At 36.2% G+C, this 20,963-nt stretch overlaps 1 protein-coding gene and 2 long non-coding RNA genes across 3 annotated transcripts; all 3 read right to left on the reverse strand.

Moving 5' to 3' along the window:
• Positions 1–1,515: 1,515 nt before the first annotated feature.
• On the reverse strand, positions 1,516–2,321 carry LOC105215494 (uncharacterized). Its single transcript, XM_011189436.3, has 2 exons — positions 2,169–2,321; positions 1,516–2,112 (listed from the first exon to the last, which is right to left on the reverse strand). The coding sequence occupies exons 1-2, from the start codon at positions 2,281–2,283 to the stop codon at positions 1,571–1,573; spliced, it is 657 nt and encodes a 218-aa protein (XP_011187738.2). The 5' UTR covers positions 2,284–2,321; the 3' UTR covers positions 1,516–1,570.
• Positions 2,322–4,263: 1,942 nt separating this feature from the next.
• Positions 4,264–5,426, reverse strand: LOC128921883 (uncharacterized). Its single transcript, XR_008471201.1, has 2 exons — positions 4,661–5,426; positions 4,264–4,600 (listed from the first exon to the last, which is right to left on the reverse strand). It is a non-coding gene; the product is annotated as an uncharacterized LOC128921883 (long non-coding RNA).
• Positions 5,427–5,535: 109 nt separating this feature from the next.
• On the reverse strand, positions 5,536–6,112 carry LOC105215493 (uncharacterized). Its single transcript, XR_851897.3, has 3 exons — positions 6,012–6,112; positions 5,892–5,924; positions 5,536–5,828 (listed from the first exon to the last, which is right to left on the reverse strand). It is a non-coding gene; the product is annotated as an uncharacterized LOC105215493 (long non-coding RNA).
• Between the last annotated feature and the right edge of the window lie 14,851 nt (positions 6,113–20,963).

The following is a 20,963-nucleotide window of genomic DNA, read 5'->3' on the forward strand; positions in this document are numbered from 1 at the left end:
TGGACAGGAACAGGTGGTGATCACTTAGCGCTATGTCCGGGCTATATGGTGGATGCGATAAAACCTCCCATCCGAGCTCCCGTAGCTTCTGACGAGTCATCAACGAAGTGTGTGGTCTGGCGTTGCCCTGGTGGAACACTACACCCTTCCTTTTGGCCGAATCTCGATGCTAATGGTCGATTGCCTGCTTCAAGCGGTCTAGTTGTTCGGGGTAGATTTTAGAATTAAGCTGGCCATATGGCAGCAGCTCATAGTGGGTGATTTCCTTCCAATCCCACCAAACACACAGCTAAACCTTCCTGGCCGTCAATCCCGGCTTGGTCACTGTTTGGGACGATTCAACGGCCTTCGACCACGACAGTTTTCGGTTGATATTGTCGTATGTGATCCACTTTTCGCCGCCAGTCACCATCCACTTCAAAAATGTATCGCGTTCGTACCGTTTAGTAGCATATCACAGGCGTTAATTTGGTCCAGAAGATTCTTTTGCGTCAAATCATGCGGCACCCAAACATCAAGCACTTTTGTGTATCCCGCCTTCAGCAGATGGTTTAAAATGGTTTGGTGACTAACTCCTACCTCCTGGGCGATGTCACGAGATGCCACATGCCGGTCTAACTCGATATTTTCCATGATTTGATCGGTATTCGCCGCCACAAGCCTTCCGCCGACTGGCCATGACCATGGATAATGTCGTTTTCACCCACTCTGAATCGTCGAAACCATTCCTCTGCAGTTCGAAGTGATAGAGTACCATCCTCCAAAACACCATTAATCTCACAGAGCGTTTTTCTAGCGGATTTGCCTTTAACGAAGGAAAACTTTAAAATAGCGTGAATTTCGACGTTAGTGAACTCCTTGTTTACACGACTATAACTGTTGAACGCAATATCCAAACTAATCATGCATTCGTTTTGTAGGTTATGTCAAAATCTTTCAAAGATGTATAGTATTGCCAGATACGAGCTCTGTAGCGCTTTATACATAGCCACGAAATCCAAAAGACAAAAAGGCGGAGGGGAGATATTTTGTAATTTTTCCTAACATTTCCACTAGGCAAGAATCTCAACAACACTTCCCAATGAGTTAGAGGAAGCTCTTTAAATCTTAATTTCTTGTATGAAGTCAAAATAAATACATTAATGAGGATCCGTAGTTATTTCCCATAAAAAGAAGGGCAATTCCATAAGTCCAAATTAATGATAGGTAACTTTTGAATTAATAACCAATCTTTTAGACAGCAGTTTAGGTTTCGACACTTTTTGGAAGCGTAAAGGCTGTACCAAATCGGTGAATTTAAAATACACTGCTTATGTAACCAAAAACAAAATTTAGCTGGAGGACCTAATCGACTTTTGAAAATATTGTCCGTTAGATCCAATTATGCTCTGTGAACTAGTGATGAGCGATATTGCGATTTTTAAATTATTTTGATTTCAGTGATTTCATAATTAAGTGGAATACCTATTCTTAACGACATATCTTTTATAATGACGATTTAGAAAAGAGAATAAGTTTAATTTGTGGCAAATTCTAGCAATTTTATTTATTCTGAATATTTTTTGACATTTTACAACCTTATTTTTCTACGGAACCTCCTGAAAGGTGGTCTTCTTGGAGGTAGTCTTATCACCGGCGGTCTCCTTATGGGTACTGGTCGTTTTATTGGTGGTGGTCTTCTGATCGGCGGCGGCCTTTTTATTGGTGGAGGTCTTTTTATTGGAGGAGGTCTTTTTATTGGTGGAGGTCTTTTTATTGGTGGAGGTCTTTTTATTGGAGGAGGTCTTTTGATCGGAGGTGGTCTTTTGATCGGAGGTGGTCTTTTGATCGGAGGTGGTCTTTTGATCGGAGGTGGTCTTATTATAGGAGGTGTTGGAGGTAAACTCTTCGTTGTGGCTGTCGTACTTGGTGTCCCCGTTCCTGATCCACTTATAACTACAACCAATTCAATATTTGTCCCAGGACCTCCAACTGGTGGTGGTGCTGGAGGAGCTGCAGTAGTCGTAGTTGTTGTAGTTGTTGCATTTGTCGTTGCTTTTGTAGTACCTTGTGCATATAAAAACTCGACTTCAATAAAAAGTAGTGTGGAGAAAAGCAGCACAGCTCTGGAAACTGAAAACATAAGCGCTTATAAAAAGACTGCGAGGCCAACACTTACTTGAACTTACCTGGTGTAGAAAATTTCCTCGTAAGCATTTTTAGCTTTTCAATTACTGTCAATGTGCAAATAGAAATAAAATGGTATTCTTCGGAAAATCCACGGGCATATTTATAGCAATTCATTTGTTTTCGAATAATAAAAGTTGTTTTTAAGAAATGTCATCAACAGCAGTTCCTTTATTAAATTATAAACAACAAATTAAGGGGTTTTGTTTAAATTTGAATGCATTACAAATATACGGATATAAAGGTTCGACTATAAAGTCCGCCATTTTTAAGACATGCTTCTTGTAATACAATATACAAGAAGGTTTTAATAGTTTTTTTTAAGAATTTATTTTAAAAGTAAAAAAAAAAATATTATGGGACTAAATTTATTGCTTGCACCGAATTGTTGAGAACTGTAAGAGTTCAAGATCATGTGAGTATATATATTCAGGGTGCCACCATTGGTCTCTTCGAAAAAAGTTAACATTAAAGAATTATATTTGTACAATAGCCTTTTGATATCAGGCCCTTGATAGATTAATCTTCAAACTCTAATACTCTTAAGTAAAATCAGGGAGTTATTGGTAAGATGAATACTTATTCTAGGTGCTACGGGGATTTTTCCAAATTCGAATCCGACTTTTTATATATTAAAAACTTATATTATGAAAAACAACGAATTTTCGAAAATATTTATGTCATTCGTAACGATTACAATAGTCTTACAATATTCTCAGATTTTATTTGTCGTGCTAAAATATAAATCTATAATTCTCAGTCACAGGTTTAGGAAAATTTCTCACACAGATATTAGTAAGACTATATTTATGCCGATGGCGAATTGTCCAACAATTGACAGAAATATTGTATTCAAATAAAACAAGTAAGGAAGGGCTAAGTTCGGGTGTAACCGAACATTTTATACTCTCGCAATTTATTTATTTAACTTTATTTATATTATATAATACACAATTTGACCCACATATTCGTCATATATATTGTATAAAGTCCATTGAAAGTTGGAAACCATAATATTAGGTTAGAAGCAGGTTAGAAGTCCTCGTGTTCGATATATGGGGCCTTAAAAACCTATGGTCCGATTTCGACTATTTTTAGAATGGGGCTGCCACACTACAAACGCAATTGTGCAAAGTTCTGCACCGATATCTTCACTAGTACTTACTTTATATATTGTAAAATAAACGTTTCAGATTGTCTTCAAAGTTCTGGTATATAGGAAGTAGGCGTGGTTGTGAAGCGATTTGGCCCATTTTCACAACATATAATTGGGATGTAAGGAAACTATTACAAACCAAGTTTCATTGAAATCGGTCGAGTAGTTCCAGAGATATGGTTTTTGACCATTTTCCATTTTGTAAAAAAATCTGAGTGCAGCTTTCATCTGCCATTTCTTATGTGAAATTTAGTGTTTCTGACGTTTTTGGTTAGTGAGTTAACCCACTTTTAGTAATTTTCAACCTAACTTTTGTATGGGAGGTGGGCGTGGTCATGATCCGATTTCTTTTATTTTTGCACTGCATTAGGAAGTGGCTGAAAAAAAACGACTGCAGAAAGTTTGGTTTATATAGCTCTATTGGTTTGCGACATATGTACAAAAAACTTAGTAGGGGGTGGGGCCACGCCCACTTCCCCAAAAAAATTACACCCAAATATGCCCCTTCATAGTACGATCCTTCATACCAAATTTTATTTCTATCACTTTATTTATGGCTTAGTTATGGCACTTTATGTGTTTTCGGTTTTCGCCATTTTGTGGGCGTGGCAGTGGTCCGATTTTGCTCATTTTCGAAAGCAAATTCGAAAGTCTTCCTATGGTGCCAAGAAATAAGTGTGCCAAGTTTCATCAAGATATCTTACTTTTTACTCAAGTTACAGCTTGCACAGACGGACGGATTTGAACTCCACTCTTCACTCTGATCACTTTGGTATATATAACCCTATATCTAACTCGTTTAGTTTTGGGTGTTACAAACAACCTTTATGTGAACAAATCTATAATACTCTCTTTAGCAACATTTCTTGCGAGAGTATAAAAATATGTTTTTCAAAATTCTACTTTATTACAAAAAGTTATGATAAAATTATTACACAATATTTTGTACTTTATTTATATACATACATATTTATTTTATGTATTTATTCTAGTAGCAGTCCTTTTATATTTTTATAAACTCATTAATTTAATTCACTGTTTAAGCCTTGGTAATAATAACTTTTGTGGCACGCAAAAACTTCTTTAGTAGTCTTCTTCTAAGTAATTTCCTTCTCTGTTTCCTAGTTTTCCTCCTTGATGACTTAGTTGTTGGGCAACTCATAGAGAACCCTCTAACGCCATAACTAGATGTACTCGCAATTGCCTTATTTTTGCTTAAAGATGATTGAGCTCGTGTCGTGTCTATTGAAATACTAATGAAAAGTCCCACTACGAGAACTGCAATTGAATTAGCTGGTTAGAAGAAGGCAATATTTAGAATATGACCAACACACTTACATATCGCAATCAATTGCTGGGGCACCATAATTCAATAATTATAAAAATATATTTGTGTGCTATAAAATGTAAACTAAGAATAGTTTTCAGCAAGAAATTCGAAAAATTTATTTCAACTCTTGCCTTCCGAAACGTTTAATATGGAATGAATATGCTTTTGTCCCAACTGTCATGGATGTGAAGAAAAACTCTTATTATGGACACATAATGATTGGCAATAATTATATTTGTATTTATTATATAAACAACAGCTGCTATTTTGAGAGACAAAGCAGTTATTATTATATTGTCTTCTTCGTTTTCTTTTTTTTTGTATAATTTTTAGCAGCTGAACTGAAATAAAATTAGCTCTTTATGGAGCGAGACCAAGTAAACCATATAATATTTATTGGATAACATTGACACAAAACAAATTATATTATGTTAAATGAGAGCTATGGGGCTGCACAAAGGTCTTCATATTCAGTGTAATATATCATTATGGCAAAGAACAGGTTAGGTATATAGTCAAAAACAAATTTAAAAAACCCCTGTATGGGGTCTAGAGAATAATTCAACCGATTTTCCTAGCTTTACATCCAGGTTGTTGTTATTGTTAGGAAAAAATCGTTTACAGATTGGCTGATATAAATATGGTATTAATTTAGTCATAGCGGAGATTTTCACAAAGGCTTGTATCTCGGGCCTTGAAATGTTAAGATGAAATTTCGATTATTTTAGTAGAAAGGAACGGTACCATTACAATATTTGTGCAAAGTTTCATTCTGATATCTGCATTGGTGCTGTAATTATAATCACATTCAAACAATAACATCGAGATTGCCCAATTTTTACAGAGAATCACAAGCATTCCAATCGTAAAAAATATTTCGCAGTTGTTTACATTCATAATAATTTTTTTAAATAATATTTTTTATTTTATAAACTCAATGAATTTTATCTGTTTTGGCAATATCTTTTGTTGAACGGAAAACCCTCCTTAGTATTTTTCGAATCCTTTTCCATCCTCGTTTCTTCTTTCTGGTTGCTCCTTTAGATGCTTTAGTTGTTGCACTACTAATTGGAGATCTTCTGATTCCATATCTCGAAGTAGTTGCAATTCCCCTAAAAGATGACTGAGCTTGAGTCGTATCTAAGGAAATATTGATGAATAACCCAACTGCCAGAACTGGAATTCAATAGTGTTCACATTAGAAGAAGCACATTTACATAATATAATTAAAGCACTCACTTATCGCAATCAATTGCTGAGGCAACATAGTTCCTGTAATTATAAAATGTTATTGTACTGTAATTTGTGAACTAGGAGTCGTTTTCAGCATGAAATGCGAATCATATATTTAACCTTTACCTGCCGTAATGACGACCTTTAAATGAATATTTTTTAAAGAAAATTATTAAGTGTATGGCACTTGATGTCACAAAATCTTTTAATATGGACACATAATAGTTGGCCAAGTAAACTGTCAATATTTTAAAAATATGTCTTAAGCTTTATTATAATTATTAATATTTATATATATATATTAATTATATAAACAACAGCTGTTTGTTCACAGTCAACAGTTATCGTCTTCTTTGTTTTATTTTTGTATCATTCTAAGCCAATGAACTGCAGGAAAATAAACTGTTTTCGTAGCGAGACCGAGTAATCAAAATACAATTCATTGGCGTTGGCACATAATAATTTGAATCTACTGAATACGCTGTATAACCATATAATTTTTTGAAGTAATATAGATGTTGTAAGATAATCACCATTTGCTAACTGTGGCGCAATCTGCCGAGCCGATAAGGCTTAGACACTTATTGTACTGGAAATGAAATCCATCACTAGTTCGATGAGAGTAGAAGCCTCTATTTAACTGGCAGCATTAAGAAAAGAGTCGCAACTTCCAAAGGCTACTCAGACAGGGAGTGATTATAAAGTAAGAAGTAAATGTGGTATACTACAACTACTAATAAAACCCGTAGCCTTGGAGGCAATCAAGCAACAATTGTTGTACGCTCCCCACCATTTGTTAACCTAAAGATTTTGTAGTCAAATTACCGCTCTATCTCTTTATACTGACTGCGGCTTTCATAATGTTGAATGGTTTCATTTTATTTGCTATTTTCAACACCAACATTATACATATTTTGTCATGTTAGCTTTCCTGCGGTAGTTTATGACATAATGAGAAACTTTAGCGACAAGCTAACATCGCATCACATCGCTGATAGCCAAGAGCAAACGAACTATAAAAGAAGCTTTAGTTGACAACGCAGTTGTTGCCGCTGTTATTGTTGTAGTGTACATAAAATGTGGGACGCGCAGCAAGTTGTCTTATTTGACACAAGCGCTGAGTTGCCAACGCAATATATGCCACTCTATAACCACTCATACATACGAGCATACAAATATATATGTATATAGATATATATTTATTTGTAGTCGTTGAATGTACTTAGCAAAATTTACATACGATGCATGTTGTCGCTTGAAGCGAAATTGTTAAACATGCCATGATAGATTGTCCTTGTTGGCGCACTTAATTGGTACAATGCTGCGGTGCGTTGCATAAATAGACTTTTAACGGTGATTACATTAAAGTTGCTCATTAGCCATTAATGTAGTGAAATGTGCCGTGTTTTGTGATAAGCGTTGTTGCTGAGCACGTTGTTGAGCACGGAGTATGAGCCAATAATGGAGAAAATTTTAAATAAAGTGGTTGTGAGGCAGAAACAAAACCGTTTGACTGATCAAATATTCAATTATAATTATTTATTTGGAATGAGTATACTCATTATGCCGCAATATCTGATTTTGGGATATCTACAAAACTTTTACGGCTAAGTAAAATAACGTTGAGCGATACCACCAGCTCTGTCAGAATAGAGAAGGACCTCTCCGGGCCGTTCGATACCAAACGAGGTTTCAGACAAGGCGACCCCCTATCGAGCGATTCCTTTAACCTAATGCTTGAGAAGATAATTCGCGCTGCAGATCTTAAACGTACTGGCACAATCTTTTTCACGAGTCATCAGCGATTGGCCTATGCCGACGACATCAACATTGTCGGCTGCAGCAACAGGGCCGTGTGTGCAGCATTTCCAAGCCTGGAAAATAAAGCGAAGCAGATGGGTCTAGTAGTGAACGAGGACAAAACGAAGTACCTCCGTCATCATGCAAAGGGCCTCAGCTGTTAGGAGACCATGTCACTGTTGATAATTACAACTTCTAGGTAGTAAAAGATTTCGTTTATTTAGTTTCCAGCATAAACTCAAACAACGACGTCAGTTCAAATCAATCGGAGGATCACTTTTGCCAACAGGTGCTATTACGGGCTCAGTAGACAATTGAAAAGCAGAGCCCTCTCTCGCAAAACCAAAGTAACGCACTATAAGTCGCTCATCACACCCGCCCTGATGTATGGCGCGGAAGCATGGACGATGACCAATAAAGATGAGCACTCCTCAGGAGCTTTCGAGAGAAAAGTCCTCCGAAGGATTTTTGGCCTGCTACGCGTAGGCTTAGGTGAGTACCGGATTCGTTGGAATGGAATGAATGGAAGAAAACACTCCAGCAAGGAAAATGTACGACACGGCCGACGAAGAAAACGACGACCGAAACTGAGGTGAAAGGATCAAGTGGATGTGGACCTGACGAAACTTAAAATCTAAAACTGGCGTCGTCGTGCGCAATGCAGAGACAACTGGCGAAGGCTTATGCACGCGGCCAAAACCGACACCCAGTTGTAGTGCCAATTGATGATGATATTCATTAGCTCTACAGTAGTATTGCCTACATTTAGGCGCACAGTTAAATTACTTACTACTAGCAAAAGAACACTATGCAGGACATATTAATAACGTAAAAGAAAAATAAAACAAATAAGGAAGGCAAAGTTCGGGTGTAACCGAACATTTAATACTCTCAATTTATTTATGTAATTCTGTTAGACAAAACACAATTGGGATCATATATTCGGCATAAATTCTACCAGAATAACGAAAATCATTATTTATAGTACATGGATGCAGGTGTAATTTCTATACCGTTTTCACATTCATTTTCTTAATTTTGCTAAAATATCTCACATATTAAACGATATATACAGTATAACGACCACTGGAATTTGGAAAATTAGTATATAAGGTGTAGGAGGCTGGAGAAAGTATTGACCAGATTTTGTCCAGAGACAATATATTATAAGCAAAACATTATCTGTGAAATTCTTTAGAATATCTGAAAGATTACCTTATGTTTTCGGTAAAAAATTGGTCACAAGCACTAAGGTCCTCATTATCGGTCTCTGGGAAATGTATGGTCCGATTTCAAATTCCATTTTTAAACGGGCGATGCTGCACTATATATGACGTATTTGAACAAAGTTCTGTTCTGATACCTTCAGCGGTGCTTCATTTGCATCAAATTGTGGTATAGGGAAAATAGACGTTGTTCTGAACCGATTTTGCCCATTTTTATACTGTTTAAGACAATGTTCAAAGGAAACGACTCTAGAGAGTTTGGTTTACTTTGGTATATATAACCCTATATCTAACTCGTTTGGTTTTGGGTAAACAAAAGTACTATACTCTCTTAGCAATTTTGTTGCGAGAGTATAAAAAGTTAACATAGTAAATTTATTTAACGATTTTGGAAACAAATACATTTTATAGAAAACTAAATAATTCTCATTCTATTCATTCAAGCCATCTTTTTTCGCAGAGATAGCTTTATGTCCTGAACTTATTCTCAACATACTCTTGCTTCGAGACTTTGAATGCTCTCTTGATTACAGAATAGTATCAGTAAATAGGCTATTTAGGAAAACTTCTCAGCTGATAATTCCAATTATATTTGTAATACCAAAAATAATCTAAAACAGTTTCTACGGCACTTAGAAACCGACCAGAAACATATAATGCCTTCGATTTGTAGAGTATGTACCCATTTATTATAAGACATGTATAGAATATGGACCTCAATGCAGCATCTTCCATTTCATCATACCTGCTACAAAAACTCCCATTAAGCTCTCCGAACAATATATTTCAAAACACTTCATTTACATGCTTTTAATACACTTGTGTTTAAAATCGAATAACTTTTAGTAGTGCAAACAGCCAAAGCTTTTAACATTTTCATACTAACAACACAAACAAGTAAAATAACTTAACGAAAGCAAAGAGGTGCAGCTCTATGTTATACATATAAACAAACTCAGGTGTTGCTCTGTTACATCCACTGGTGCAATATAAATTGTATTCACCTTTTCTATCACCCCACTTTGAGTAACAATGTTTGCCTTGTCGTCGAACTCTCGCACAGCTTTGGCTTTGCAATATACGAGTACATATTTATTGTACAAACAAATATGGTAAAAATTGCTTTGAATATACTCTCCGTCATTCTCGGGTAAAAGCTTGTACAAATATTAGGTAACATATCGTTATTTACTTCGACATAATCAGCCTTATTGTAAATTTCATGTGAATAAAGCATTCCCATGCATTTTTATTTCCACACGAAAGCTCTTTACTATATTAGGATTTTCTGCCAAAAACACACAAGAGAAAGAATACTCCTAGACCAAAAGAGTAGTCCTCTGAGAACCGTTAATTCGCGAGGTAGTTCAAAAAAGTAAGATCCAAAGAATTTTGGTCTCGATCTTTGGATTGAAGAGCTTCCTAGACATCTTACGATCATTCCATTGGTCAGAATGAACTTGAGACTAACCAGCGCTTGCCCAGCCCAGTTGAATCCCAACTGTCCAGTAGAAACTAGAAGAGGATAGGTAGTGCTTCAACTTCCCATACTACTGTAGTTAAGACTGGGTGCTTAGCCTTAAAACATATTCAGCCTTACGTTATTATCTCGGATTCCTCTGAGACCAGGCACCTAAACTAGTGTAACTGTGAAGATCTAATTGGTATAGACTAAAAGTGAGGGTAGACATTTCTTTACCAGTCTGGAGCGCGTAGTGAACGAACACTTCCAACCAGAGTGAATTGTCACTTCTTTTAAGGATACAACGCTTCGAAGCAATAGATACGTTGCTAGCTTTATAGCAGCCACTTGCCCTTAAAAACGCTAACTGGTAGTGAAGCATTTTGAAGTCTCCACCACACAACGAAACCACCGTATATTTATTTAACTTTGGTTTCATATAGACAAAAGAGTACTTAATATACATACGTAGCCCTTAGTTCATATTAAAAAGTTCTTCGAATCAATTATTATCGATACTTGTTCCCTACTATCCATTTTGTGAAAAATATTATTGTTTCACTTGAACAAAATTACATTTACAATTAGGGAAACTTCTTTTTTCTCATCGGGAATGTCGTTCACATGAAGTTTACATACAATAAGGCTAGATATTAATATCTCATATAGAGACCATGTTAAACTACAATTCAACCAAAAGGATCTTAATCAATATATTTGATGATAATAACTAGTTCAGAATTTATCCATATCTTAAAGATCACATTCACATTAAATTTTATTGAGGATCTATAATGCCATACCTTAGATAGAGGCTCAGTGAAGTAGAAAAAAATGGCATGTCTTCAGACTAACCCTTTAACTATGTATATGAGACGTAAGCTTACCTAATCTGACTTTTTATCAGAATTTACATTCTCGCGAAATTTCCTTTAGGAAAATGGTAGGTAAAAGCTTTAGGACCAAACCCTTTAAATATATTCGGCAAAGTTCCCAAGCAATATTTATTTCATTTCACAGACACAATTTTACAATATTTCTCGAACCTATTTTTATGCGTTTATTAGTATAAATTTTTACTTGTAAAACCAAAGTTCGTCAGTGCGTATAAGTAACATATTTGCCAACTAATAAATGTTTAACGCAAAACTTCCACAGCCGCTGGTGTAATAGTTAATTATGACTTCAACTTGCTTAAATTATTGCATTTATTATGCCGCTCTTAATTTGGACCGGCAAACGATGCTGTCACACGCCATGTCAACCGCACTGCCAACCAAACAACGAACCAACCAAAAAGAAAAAAAGCCAACAGCAACACCAACGCACAGCCAACTGCTATTCAATTCAAGCAAGGCGTCTTAGTGGTCAACTTAATATTGCCACAAATACAGTGCAACGCACAGACCTCAAGTTGATTATTCAGCATTTTAACTAAAACTAAATGCGGTTTGGCTTACTGCTAACTAAATGCAATGGGCACCACCAACAACAACAATAGCAATTGTAAGGCGACAAGCAAACTTTCGCTAACTGTACGAAGATTGCCGTTTGACCGGAAAAATATAAATGCTCAGCAATGCAATAAAGTAGAGACGTAGAGACGGACGTACGGACGGAAAGTGTCACGCAACGCAGTTGCTCTAGTGCTTAGTTCGTTAAGTTGGCAAAGTTGGGCACAAGTTGCAAGTTGCCCATTGCTCGTTGCTCGTTGCTCAACAAAAGTGCACTGGTGGTCGAAAAATATGGTTACGCATTTTAAATTGTGGTGCAAAATGAAATTGTATGCGTTTACGGCAATGTTATGCAATCAACGCACAGGTTTGCTCGGTCCACTCGTCTAACTGGTTGTTGGTGTGTTTGTGTGACATGTGCCTATGCTTTTTGCCACTTACATCACTCAGCTTCTAATAACATAAAATCACAATTGCTTGGCCGTGTCTACATGCACACTTAACCCCCGGGGGCAGTTTAATTTTCCGTAGTGCTTGCCAAGCCACTTGCTGTATGCGCCTAGGTGCGTGTGTTTGTGTGTGCCTTTGTTATAAGCTGGTGTTGGTGCACATCAAGCAATGATCCCGTTTTAATGGTTGCACGCTAGTCTGCCACTGCTCAGCTCATTCACTCTTGTTAATATGATGGTATATCACTTGCTGTAACTGTATTTGAATGTATGTGTGTGTGTGTGTGTGTGTTGCACAACCAACAGCTGACATCTGACCACACAGTTCTATGCGAAAAAGCGGTTAGTGATAGCTGATGGCGTCATCGTCGGCCAGCCGTGTGTGTGTGTTTGTGTGTGCGACATTCAATGCATTAGAGCTGAAATTATTGCCCATTTAGAAAATTGCAACATAGTCAGAAATTGCGTACGTAACAATGAAATGGCATTTGTTGCAACCAGCAACTAGCAACCAATGGTACCGTACCCACAAACCGTAAAAGCTAAAGTGCGCCCAAAATGCTAGAGTCGCAGTGCATGAACACAAAAGCAGCAACTCTGATTGTTATTTGCCATTTTCAGTGAGTGTTCTCTTAGTATTGTTGTTGTTGTCACTGCAATTGTGGTTGTTGTTGTTGCATTATATCGTTTGATATGTTGTTGTTGTCGCAAGTAAGAGTAACATTTACATTTACGACCTTTTCATTGGCAAGAAGCATTGCATAAATGAGAAGAAGTGCGCAACTAAAGCCAAGCAAACCAAACGAACACGGCCCTGCTCTTACAAGCAGGCAGACACACATTCATATATGTATATTTGGTACAGATACTATATAGTTGGAACTTTTGCTAATACCTTGAAATGTATGCCATTGTGAGTGCATTAAAATGGGTGCGCTCTGTGGCCACGTGATTCTCACACTCTTAACCTCATACAGTTCGTACACACCAGGGCATACACACGCATAAGTCCAACAGCGCCCCGAAAGTGCATATATTTAGGTAGTGGTAGTTGAGTGCCTTGCTCCTGCTGACATACACTTGCGCTGTAAATATTGCTGGAACTCAGGCTGATTAGATGCAGCAGTTATTTGCATAAACTTAGCAATGCTTTAGTGTATGTTGCCATCGATATTTATGCAATAAAGACGTACTCACCTACAGTCTGTGTTCAATTTTTTGCAAATTTGAGACAGAAAGTGATGCCAAGTTCTTGAGAATTGAGTCTGTTCAAGTGGGATATGGTTACACCTTTCTATGCTGTGACCAACAGTTAAGTTTTGAGTTTTAACATTTATATCAACCACTGCACTGTTTGTAGCACTGTAATAGCCTTTTCACACAGGAGCTTATTGATCCATTAACTGGCCTCTGCTCGATTAAAACGCTGATTAAGATCGATTTACCACACAAAATAAAATCTACATTCATTTTAGATGGAAATTTAATCGACTTGAAAATCAAATACAACTCATCGGCAAAGACCGTATTTGTAATTATATATACGTTCTTTATCTGGAAGTTGTTGTTCACGCTACACGACGGTAGATATCGCTGGTAAAAATAGCAACCAGCGGATGAAACTTGCCACTTTGTATGAAAAGCAAAAAACAAAATTGTATAACAGCTGATCGGTTATCGAGTAGTCGGCAGTTTGAAGTACATGAACTGGTTTCTCAATCAAAGTTTTAATTGTTCAATTAATTTGGCCTTGTGAAAAGGCTATAAGGCTATAAGGAATAAGGCTATATACTTCAATTAATGATACATGTCAACAGCAAAAAGACTTAAACAATTTAGTTAATTGGTGGAAATGTCACTGAGCCTTAACAAATTTAAAAGGCGCCGTGGGTTTTTTAAATGTTGATCTAAAATATTTAGAGAATAATTATTGCGTTTATTATTAAAAATAATATTAGTTCAGAAATTGTAATAAAATAGATTATTTTCTAGCTGATAAATGACAAATAGTAGATTTTTCATATTAAAAAGGACAAAGCAGCTCAAAGAGCAAGATTCAATCCTTTCACACACACTCGAAATGTTCTTATAAGTAATATTAAAAGCTAAGAACGTTATATGAGATAAAAAACACGTATGGTTTAGGGAATTTATGTATCAGTTACAATTTTCCAAATCAATGTAGCTGTGGATGTATCAGTCCTTTGTATTGTAGCTGTATTGTTTCCAAGGGTATTATCATAATATAATAAAGAGTTACTTTAAATTCTTAATTGAGGTATCATCAGAAAGTGCATCATTGCTATCTCAATGAATTCATCTTCTTGACTGTCCACAACAGCGCGCCACACATCTCTCCTTTTGACAGTTTGGCGCCTATTGGTAATACCAAGAGAATGTCTATGTCGTCGAATAACACATACAGCTCATCATTCCATCGTCTGCGATATTCGCCGTTTCCAATGTTTAAGGGACCATAAATCGTCCGCAAAACCTTTTTCTCGAAAACTCCTAGTGCCGTCTCATCGGATGTTGACATCGTCCACGCTTCTGCACCGTAAAGTAGGACGGGAATGATGAGAGACTTGTAGAGTTTGGTTTTTGTTCGTCGAGAGAGGACTTTACTTTTTGATTGCCTACTCAGTCCAAAGTAGCACCTGTTGGCAAGAGTGATTCTGCGCTGGATTTCCAGGCTGACTTTGTTATTGCTGTTAATGCTGGTTCCCAAGTAGACGAAACTATCTACAACTTCAAAGTTATGACTGTCAACAGTGATGTGGGAGCCAAGACGGGAGTGCGCTGACTGTTGGTTTGATGACAGGAGATATTTCGTCTTGTCCTCGTTCACCACCAGACCCATTCGCTTCGCTTCCTTATCCAGCCTGGAAAAAGCAGAACCAACGGCACGGGTGTTGTTTCCAATGATATCGATATCATCGGCGTACGCCAGTAACTGTACACTCTTATAAAATGAATATGCTGTCTAATATATGTAAATGAAGGGCATACATTTGTTGTTTGATAACTTCAATATACTCGAAGTTTTTTTGTGGATTATGGTGACTCGAGTTCCCCTGTATTTACTTTCGAATTTCGAAAAAAGGATTATTAAAAAATAATTATATTATTTACATGATATAGGTACCAAAAAATCCAAAATATAAATTATATATAAATTTTCTTATTAATTCAATGGTGTATAAAATGATTCGTTCAAGATTATATGATGTTATTAGGGGTTAAAATTGGATGTTCGAAAAAATAAAAATAGTTGTTCAATTTTCGAAAATTTTGTACAGTTGTAAATGTGATTATTTATATAAATTGAAGATAAATTTCCAGGGAAAAAAAATCAAATGAAAAAGTATATATCCTTGAAATAGAAGATTATTTTGTTAAAAACACATACACTTGTAAGGTTAATCCGAATATATTCTTATATTGAGACTACTGTACCTATTAAAGTGACGCAAACACAGTTTTTTAATGATTCATTAAAACACCGCATAAAAACAAAATTATGAAAGCTACATTTTGAATTTTCACAACATTTGTTCACAATAGACCGATCTTTAAAACCCAGCTTAAATAAATCTTCTGCGATGTCTAAATGAAGAGATATAGGCTCGTATCTTAAAAATAAAATATGTACCTATACAAGTAATTCGGAATGTATATATAGAGATGAAATATTATTTCGTTCGAAACTCGACTTGAACTTTTCGAAAATTGTGTATTGATATTAAGGCAGATTTTTTAAAAAACCATAAACCATATTTAGATATGGATAATACTATGGCCCTTAAAATTATAGTACGAGAGCCCACGACCAAAATTTTTGTCTCATAGCAATACGGCCAAAACCGCATCAAATCGATAGATACGATTATCTTGAACTCGAAAATACCAATATCAGACATTTTCCGCGTAGCGTTTGATCTGACCGAATTTTCAAAATTGTCAAAGAATTTTACCGAACTGCATCATAGCAATATGTCTGATTTGCAGACTGTAGTTGAATGATAGTTCTGAGATACCGGAAACATATTTTTCAGATGTTAGTGGTGTAGCGCAAACCCGTAAAATAACTTACAAAAATAAAAAATGAGACAAAAAAAATGTCTCATAGCAATACGTCTGAAAATCTTTTTTATTAGTAAATTTTGGTTATTTGATGCGAACAAAACAATTTTCAGACGAAAATGTGAACGCATTAAATTTTGAGACCGTTTTGAAAATGTTAACAAATTTTACGGATCGGTATCATAGCAATATGTCTGAAAATTGTTGGACATGATAAAATAAGTTGTCCACATGTGCAAAAAATTTATATCAGACAAATTAAGTGTAGCACCTTCTCTATCAGACAACTTTTCGATACCCAGATATCATTTAAAAATCGTATTGAGGCATCTTGAATTTTCTGTTACAAATCAATGAATACGTTGCGACCCTGAATTTATTAGATGATAATTAACAAAGAATTTACCCGAAACCGTAACATTGCAGTTGAAGGACTGAAATAAATCGCACAAAAGGAAACTAGGATAAAGTTGAAAAAAAACGGTATATTTAAGGTTACAAAATATTCTCGTATTCAATCGCTGTCGGATTCGGAATCGTCGTCTTCAAAATCACTCTCGACGTCGCTCAGGAGATCTTCAACGTCCTCTTCTGTAAAATAAACATCTTTAGTGAAAATCACGAACTTATTTATGAAATTAACAGCAAAAGCCATGTAAACTGTACCTGTTGTGGATGATGATTTGTCGTCCAAAATAACGTAGCTCAACTCAGGTAGTTGGTTGCCAGAGAACCACGAAAGCTGAAATCGTCCCTCGTCTTCATACCATCCGCAGTCTGCAGGGTTCAGTTCGGTTGGCGTTTTGGTATGAGCGTTGCTCCAGACTTGTGCAATATATTTTGTTCGTAATAAATGTTTCTCCAATTCCGTTTTGCATGATGGTAGATTGCAGGCGTCGTAATTGGATAACTGAAGATTCAGAGTTGTCGAAGCCTCGGCGTTTTTAATTTTATATGTCTTCGAAAAAATGTTGAGTCGAGCTAAATCGACGTTATTAATTTTTTTTTCGTTGTACAATCTGCACGTGAATTCTTCCAAAACGGGGAATACCTTGTCACTATTAGAAGTATAGCTGCCCAAATCACCGAAAGCTTCTTGATAGCGTTTCGAATTTTTTAGCATCGTCAATGGTCTTTTTTTACCCTTGCGATATAACGCGGGATTATAATCGCAGCCGGTCATTGCATGGAAAAGCAGGTAAAGATTTTGCCAGAGTGGATCCCAATGTCTCGTATAAACGTGAAACATCAATGTAACGCCGGGAATTGAACTGCCGGTGTCTGAACTTTGATCACTTTGATTAGAATTTAGTGGGAGTGAGCGTGTGGAGGAGTAAAACAGTGTGTTCTATGATATCTGTAATCTGTCAAAGTACTTGTAATAGACAAGGGAGATTCTTGAATATCTATGAAGGCTGTAAATTTAAAAAAACATTTAACAGAGGTCGGTCAGGCGACTCCGAAACGTTATTTTCGTTTTTGGGAGTATATGCTACACTTAAAGTGTCTGAAAACAGGTTTTTGGTAATCCTGGCAGCAATACGAAAAGTTGAAAAAAAAAATTATCCGTATTGCTATGATACAGGTCGGCTAAATTTGTTGACATTTTCAAAAATGCGCTCAGGCTATATGCTACGCGCAAAATGTCTGAAAACAAAATTTTACGTAATACAATTATAAAATCTATGTACATTTTCACTATCAGACGTATTGCTATAATACCGACTGTCTTTTTTTATTGACACAGCAGAAATGGCCTCCCACGCAGTTGCTACACTTTCGACCGTTACTACACGCCTAGTCGGGTTCAGAATCATACAATCTAACGATTTTATAGGGTTTTTGCCGTATTGCTATGAGACATGGTTTTGGTCGTGGGCTCTCGTACTATTACTAAATTACTTTGAGGTAACTCGACAGAAAAGCTGAAGAACATAACAAAGCTCAACGGAAAGTCAACCACGATTTAAATAAGCCATCAAGGTGCAAAACTCTCAGTAATTCGTTTCTGCAATCAACAGGTAAATTAGCAAGGACTTAGCCTTTCCTTACTTGTTTTTTAAAAAATTCGAATTGGAATAGAAAGTGTCTTAAAACTTCTAAAATTCGGAGTTTGAATAATTGTTTATATTTTTTTAAGTTCTCTTTAAAGACAATTGGATTCTTCCATTTGATTGTCCCGTCTTGTCTTGTATTAGTCGCATTGTATGTCAAATATTCAAGGGAGATAAAATGGCCTGTGACGTGAGCTATGAGGTATAATAACTCTTATACTGAAACCAAAGATCTTTTAGGCAATTCCTATAACTCTGCGGTAAAATATTCAAGCTGATTTTAGTGAAATAACGGTTTTCTATTGCTACAGCGTTTCTAAGTTGCAATTCATGTTTAATCTAAATAGATTTCATAAAGATAAATTTGGAAATAATATGACGCCATCTTTCGGTTTTTAGTTTCCACAGAAACACTAATTGGCTTTCCCAATGTAGTCTTCGAAATTTTGGTAATAAAGATTCTATGTTTTGAGTTCATGATACTATAATATTTAAATGGTTTTCGTTTCCTTTTTTATGAAGACTATTTCGACATTATTTAAAATCTCAGTTCGCAGCCATACGAAAATGGCAACCTTATTTCACCGGAATCCCATCGTTTTAAGTGGATAAACACTCATTTTAAATATTTTTTCTCTCTAAAGATTTGTCAAATTCCTACTATTAGACAGCCATGTAATGATATTTGAGTTCTAAATTACCTTTTTTTATTTTTAATGCATTTGGCAACTCTGACGACACATTTCTCCCATTTCATAATAATATATTATTTATACATATTTCATATTTCAATACATATATTGAAGTTATCTTAAAAAATAAGTATTAAATATAAATAGGTGGACGCTCCATTCAAAATATTATAATATATCTAGTTAGTAAAACTGGAAAATTACCAAGCAATTTTGAAATAAAAAAAAAAAATTTACAAAAATTAAATAAAAAATTGCTATTTTAGAACCACCCTAACACACATAAAAAAACCATATGTATAAGCAAGTATGCACCAACCACTGACTCTCTATGGCTTACTCGCTTATTGTTCCCTACTTGCGTCCGCTTAACGAAACTATAGTTGGCACCAGTGCTATTTGTGGCCCCCACGCGCAGTTGTCTAAAATACCACTACTTTTTTGTTGTTGTTGTTTTTTTGCATTTAAGTGTGCTTGTTATTCCCGCACAGTATGTGTGTTCTTGTGTATTATAGAAAACTGGTTGTCATGAAGCGTGCTTGTTTTTTTTTTTTTTTTGGCTCGTTTTGCAATCAAAAGTTTTATTCCCAGCGTACAAATATGCTGAAATCGTGTGTTTTTGTTTTTTTCGTGTTTTTGTTGTTTTCGCTTTTGTACAAACCATTACAGGCTACTTTGAATCACGTAATACGCTGGCGTACTCCCGCACTAGCTCGGCGCTCGCTTATGAGCAACTACTCGTATCTACTACGCTGACTACATGTGACACAACTCACTCTCTCTGCCACTACACTCCCCTTCTCCCCACTGACATTTTCTTAATTTCGACTGCTGCGCGTTACCACTTAGTATAATAAATTTTCTGTGTGCTACCACTACAGTGACAAATTAATTAAAATGTCTGCTGCTCTCCCACGGGATACGCTACGAATTGTAAAGTTTCGACAATAACACAAACTCAAGCAAACGCACATCCAGCAGCATATACATGAGTACGTAATAGCAATCGCAAATACATGCGAACAGAAAAACATGAGTTCTCACATATGTGTGCGCTTGTGTGTGTGATAAGATCAACATAGAAATGCATCGACATGCATACAAATCGATTTGAGCGCACAACCGCACACCCGCACACATATGTACATGCATAGATAACGACAAATTCGCCGCAAAACTACTGAACACACACATACATACCGTTAGATAGCGCGCTTCAACACTATGTTTGTGTGTGTGTATGTGTCTGCAGCGCATTTGTCTCTGGCCCTTCCAAAGCCAATAAAAGTCGAAAAGTCGCTTGCAATTAGCAATGTAAGCTTAATGTGGTCGCCGCCAAATTACTTCAAGTGCGCACGCGTGTGTGTGTGTGTGGTGTTGCACAAACATTAACACGACATACATGCATACAAACTCATATATTCAACTCCCACATATACAGTTGTTAGTGCCACATTTATCTCTGCGCTCGCTTTGACTTAGCTTTGAATCAACAACGAACGCTTTCACTGTGTGTGTTTGTGTGTGGCAAATCACGAATCACGATTTCGCATTTGTTCTTGGCGTAAAGACAAATAGCAAACCAACACACTCACACATACACTGCCATTTAAATGTGTGCACTTTCACACGCTCGGAAATGGCATCAGCGCGATTAATTTATTTGAGTCACCACGTACGTACTATGTTGCCGCTAAAGTTGCCCGTAGCCAAACACAGTTGTGAAGTATTGTAAACATTTATTACCGGTATTTGGTGTACGCCATGTCGCTCGGCAGTTGCACTAATCTCGTTAGGAGTGCTTTTTTGCACAATTAGTGCATTTCTTTTTTGTTTTTTTTTTGTTTTTTTTTTTGTT

The sequence above is a fragment of the Zeugodacus cucurbitae genome, chromosome 5 (assembly GCF_028554725.1).
Source record: "Zeugodacus cucurbitae isolate PBARC_wt_2022May chromosome 5, idZeuCucr1.2, whole genome shotgun sequence".
NCBI classification, from domain to species: Eukaryota; Metazoa; Arthropoda; class Insecta; order Diptera; family Tephritidae; genus Zeugodacus; species Zeugodacus cucurbitae.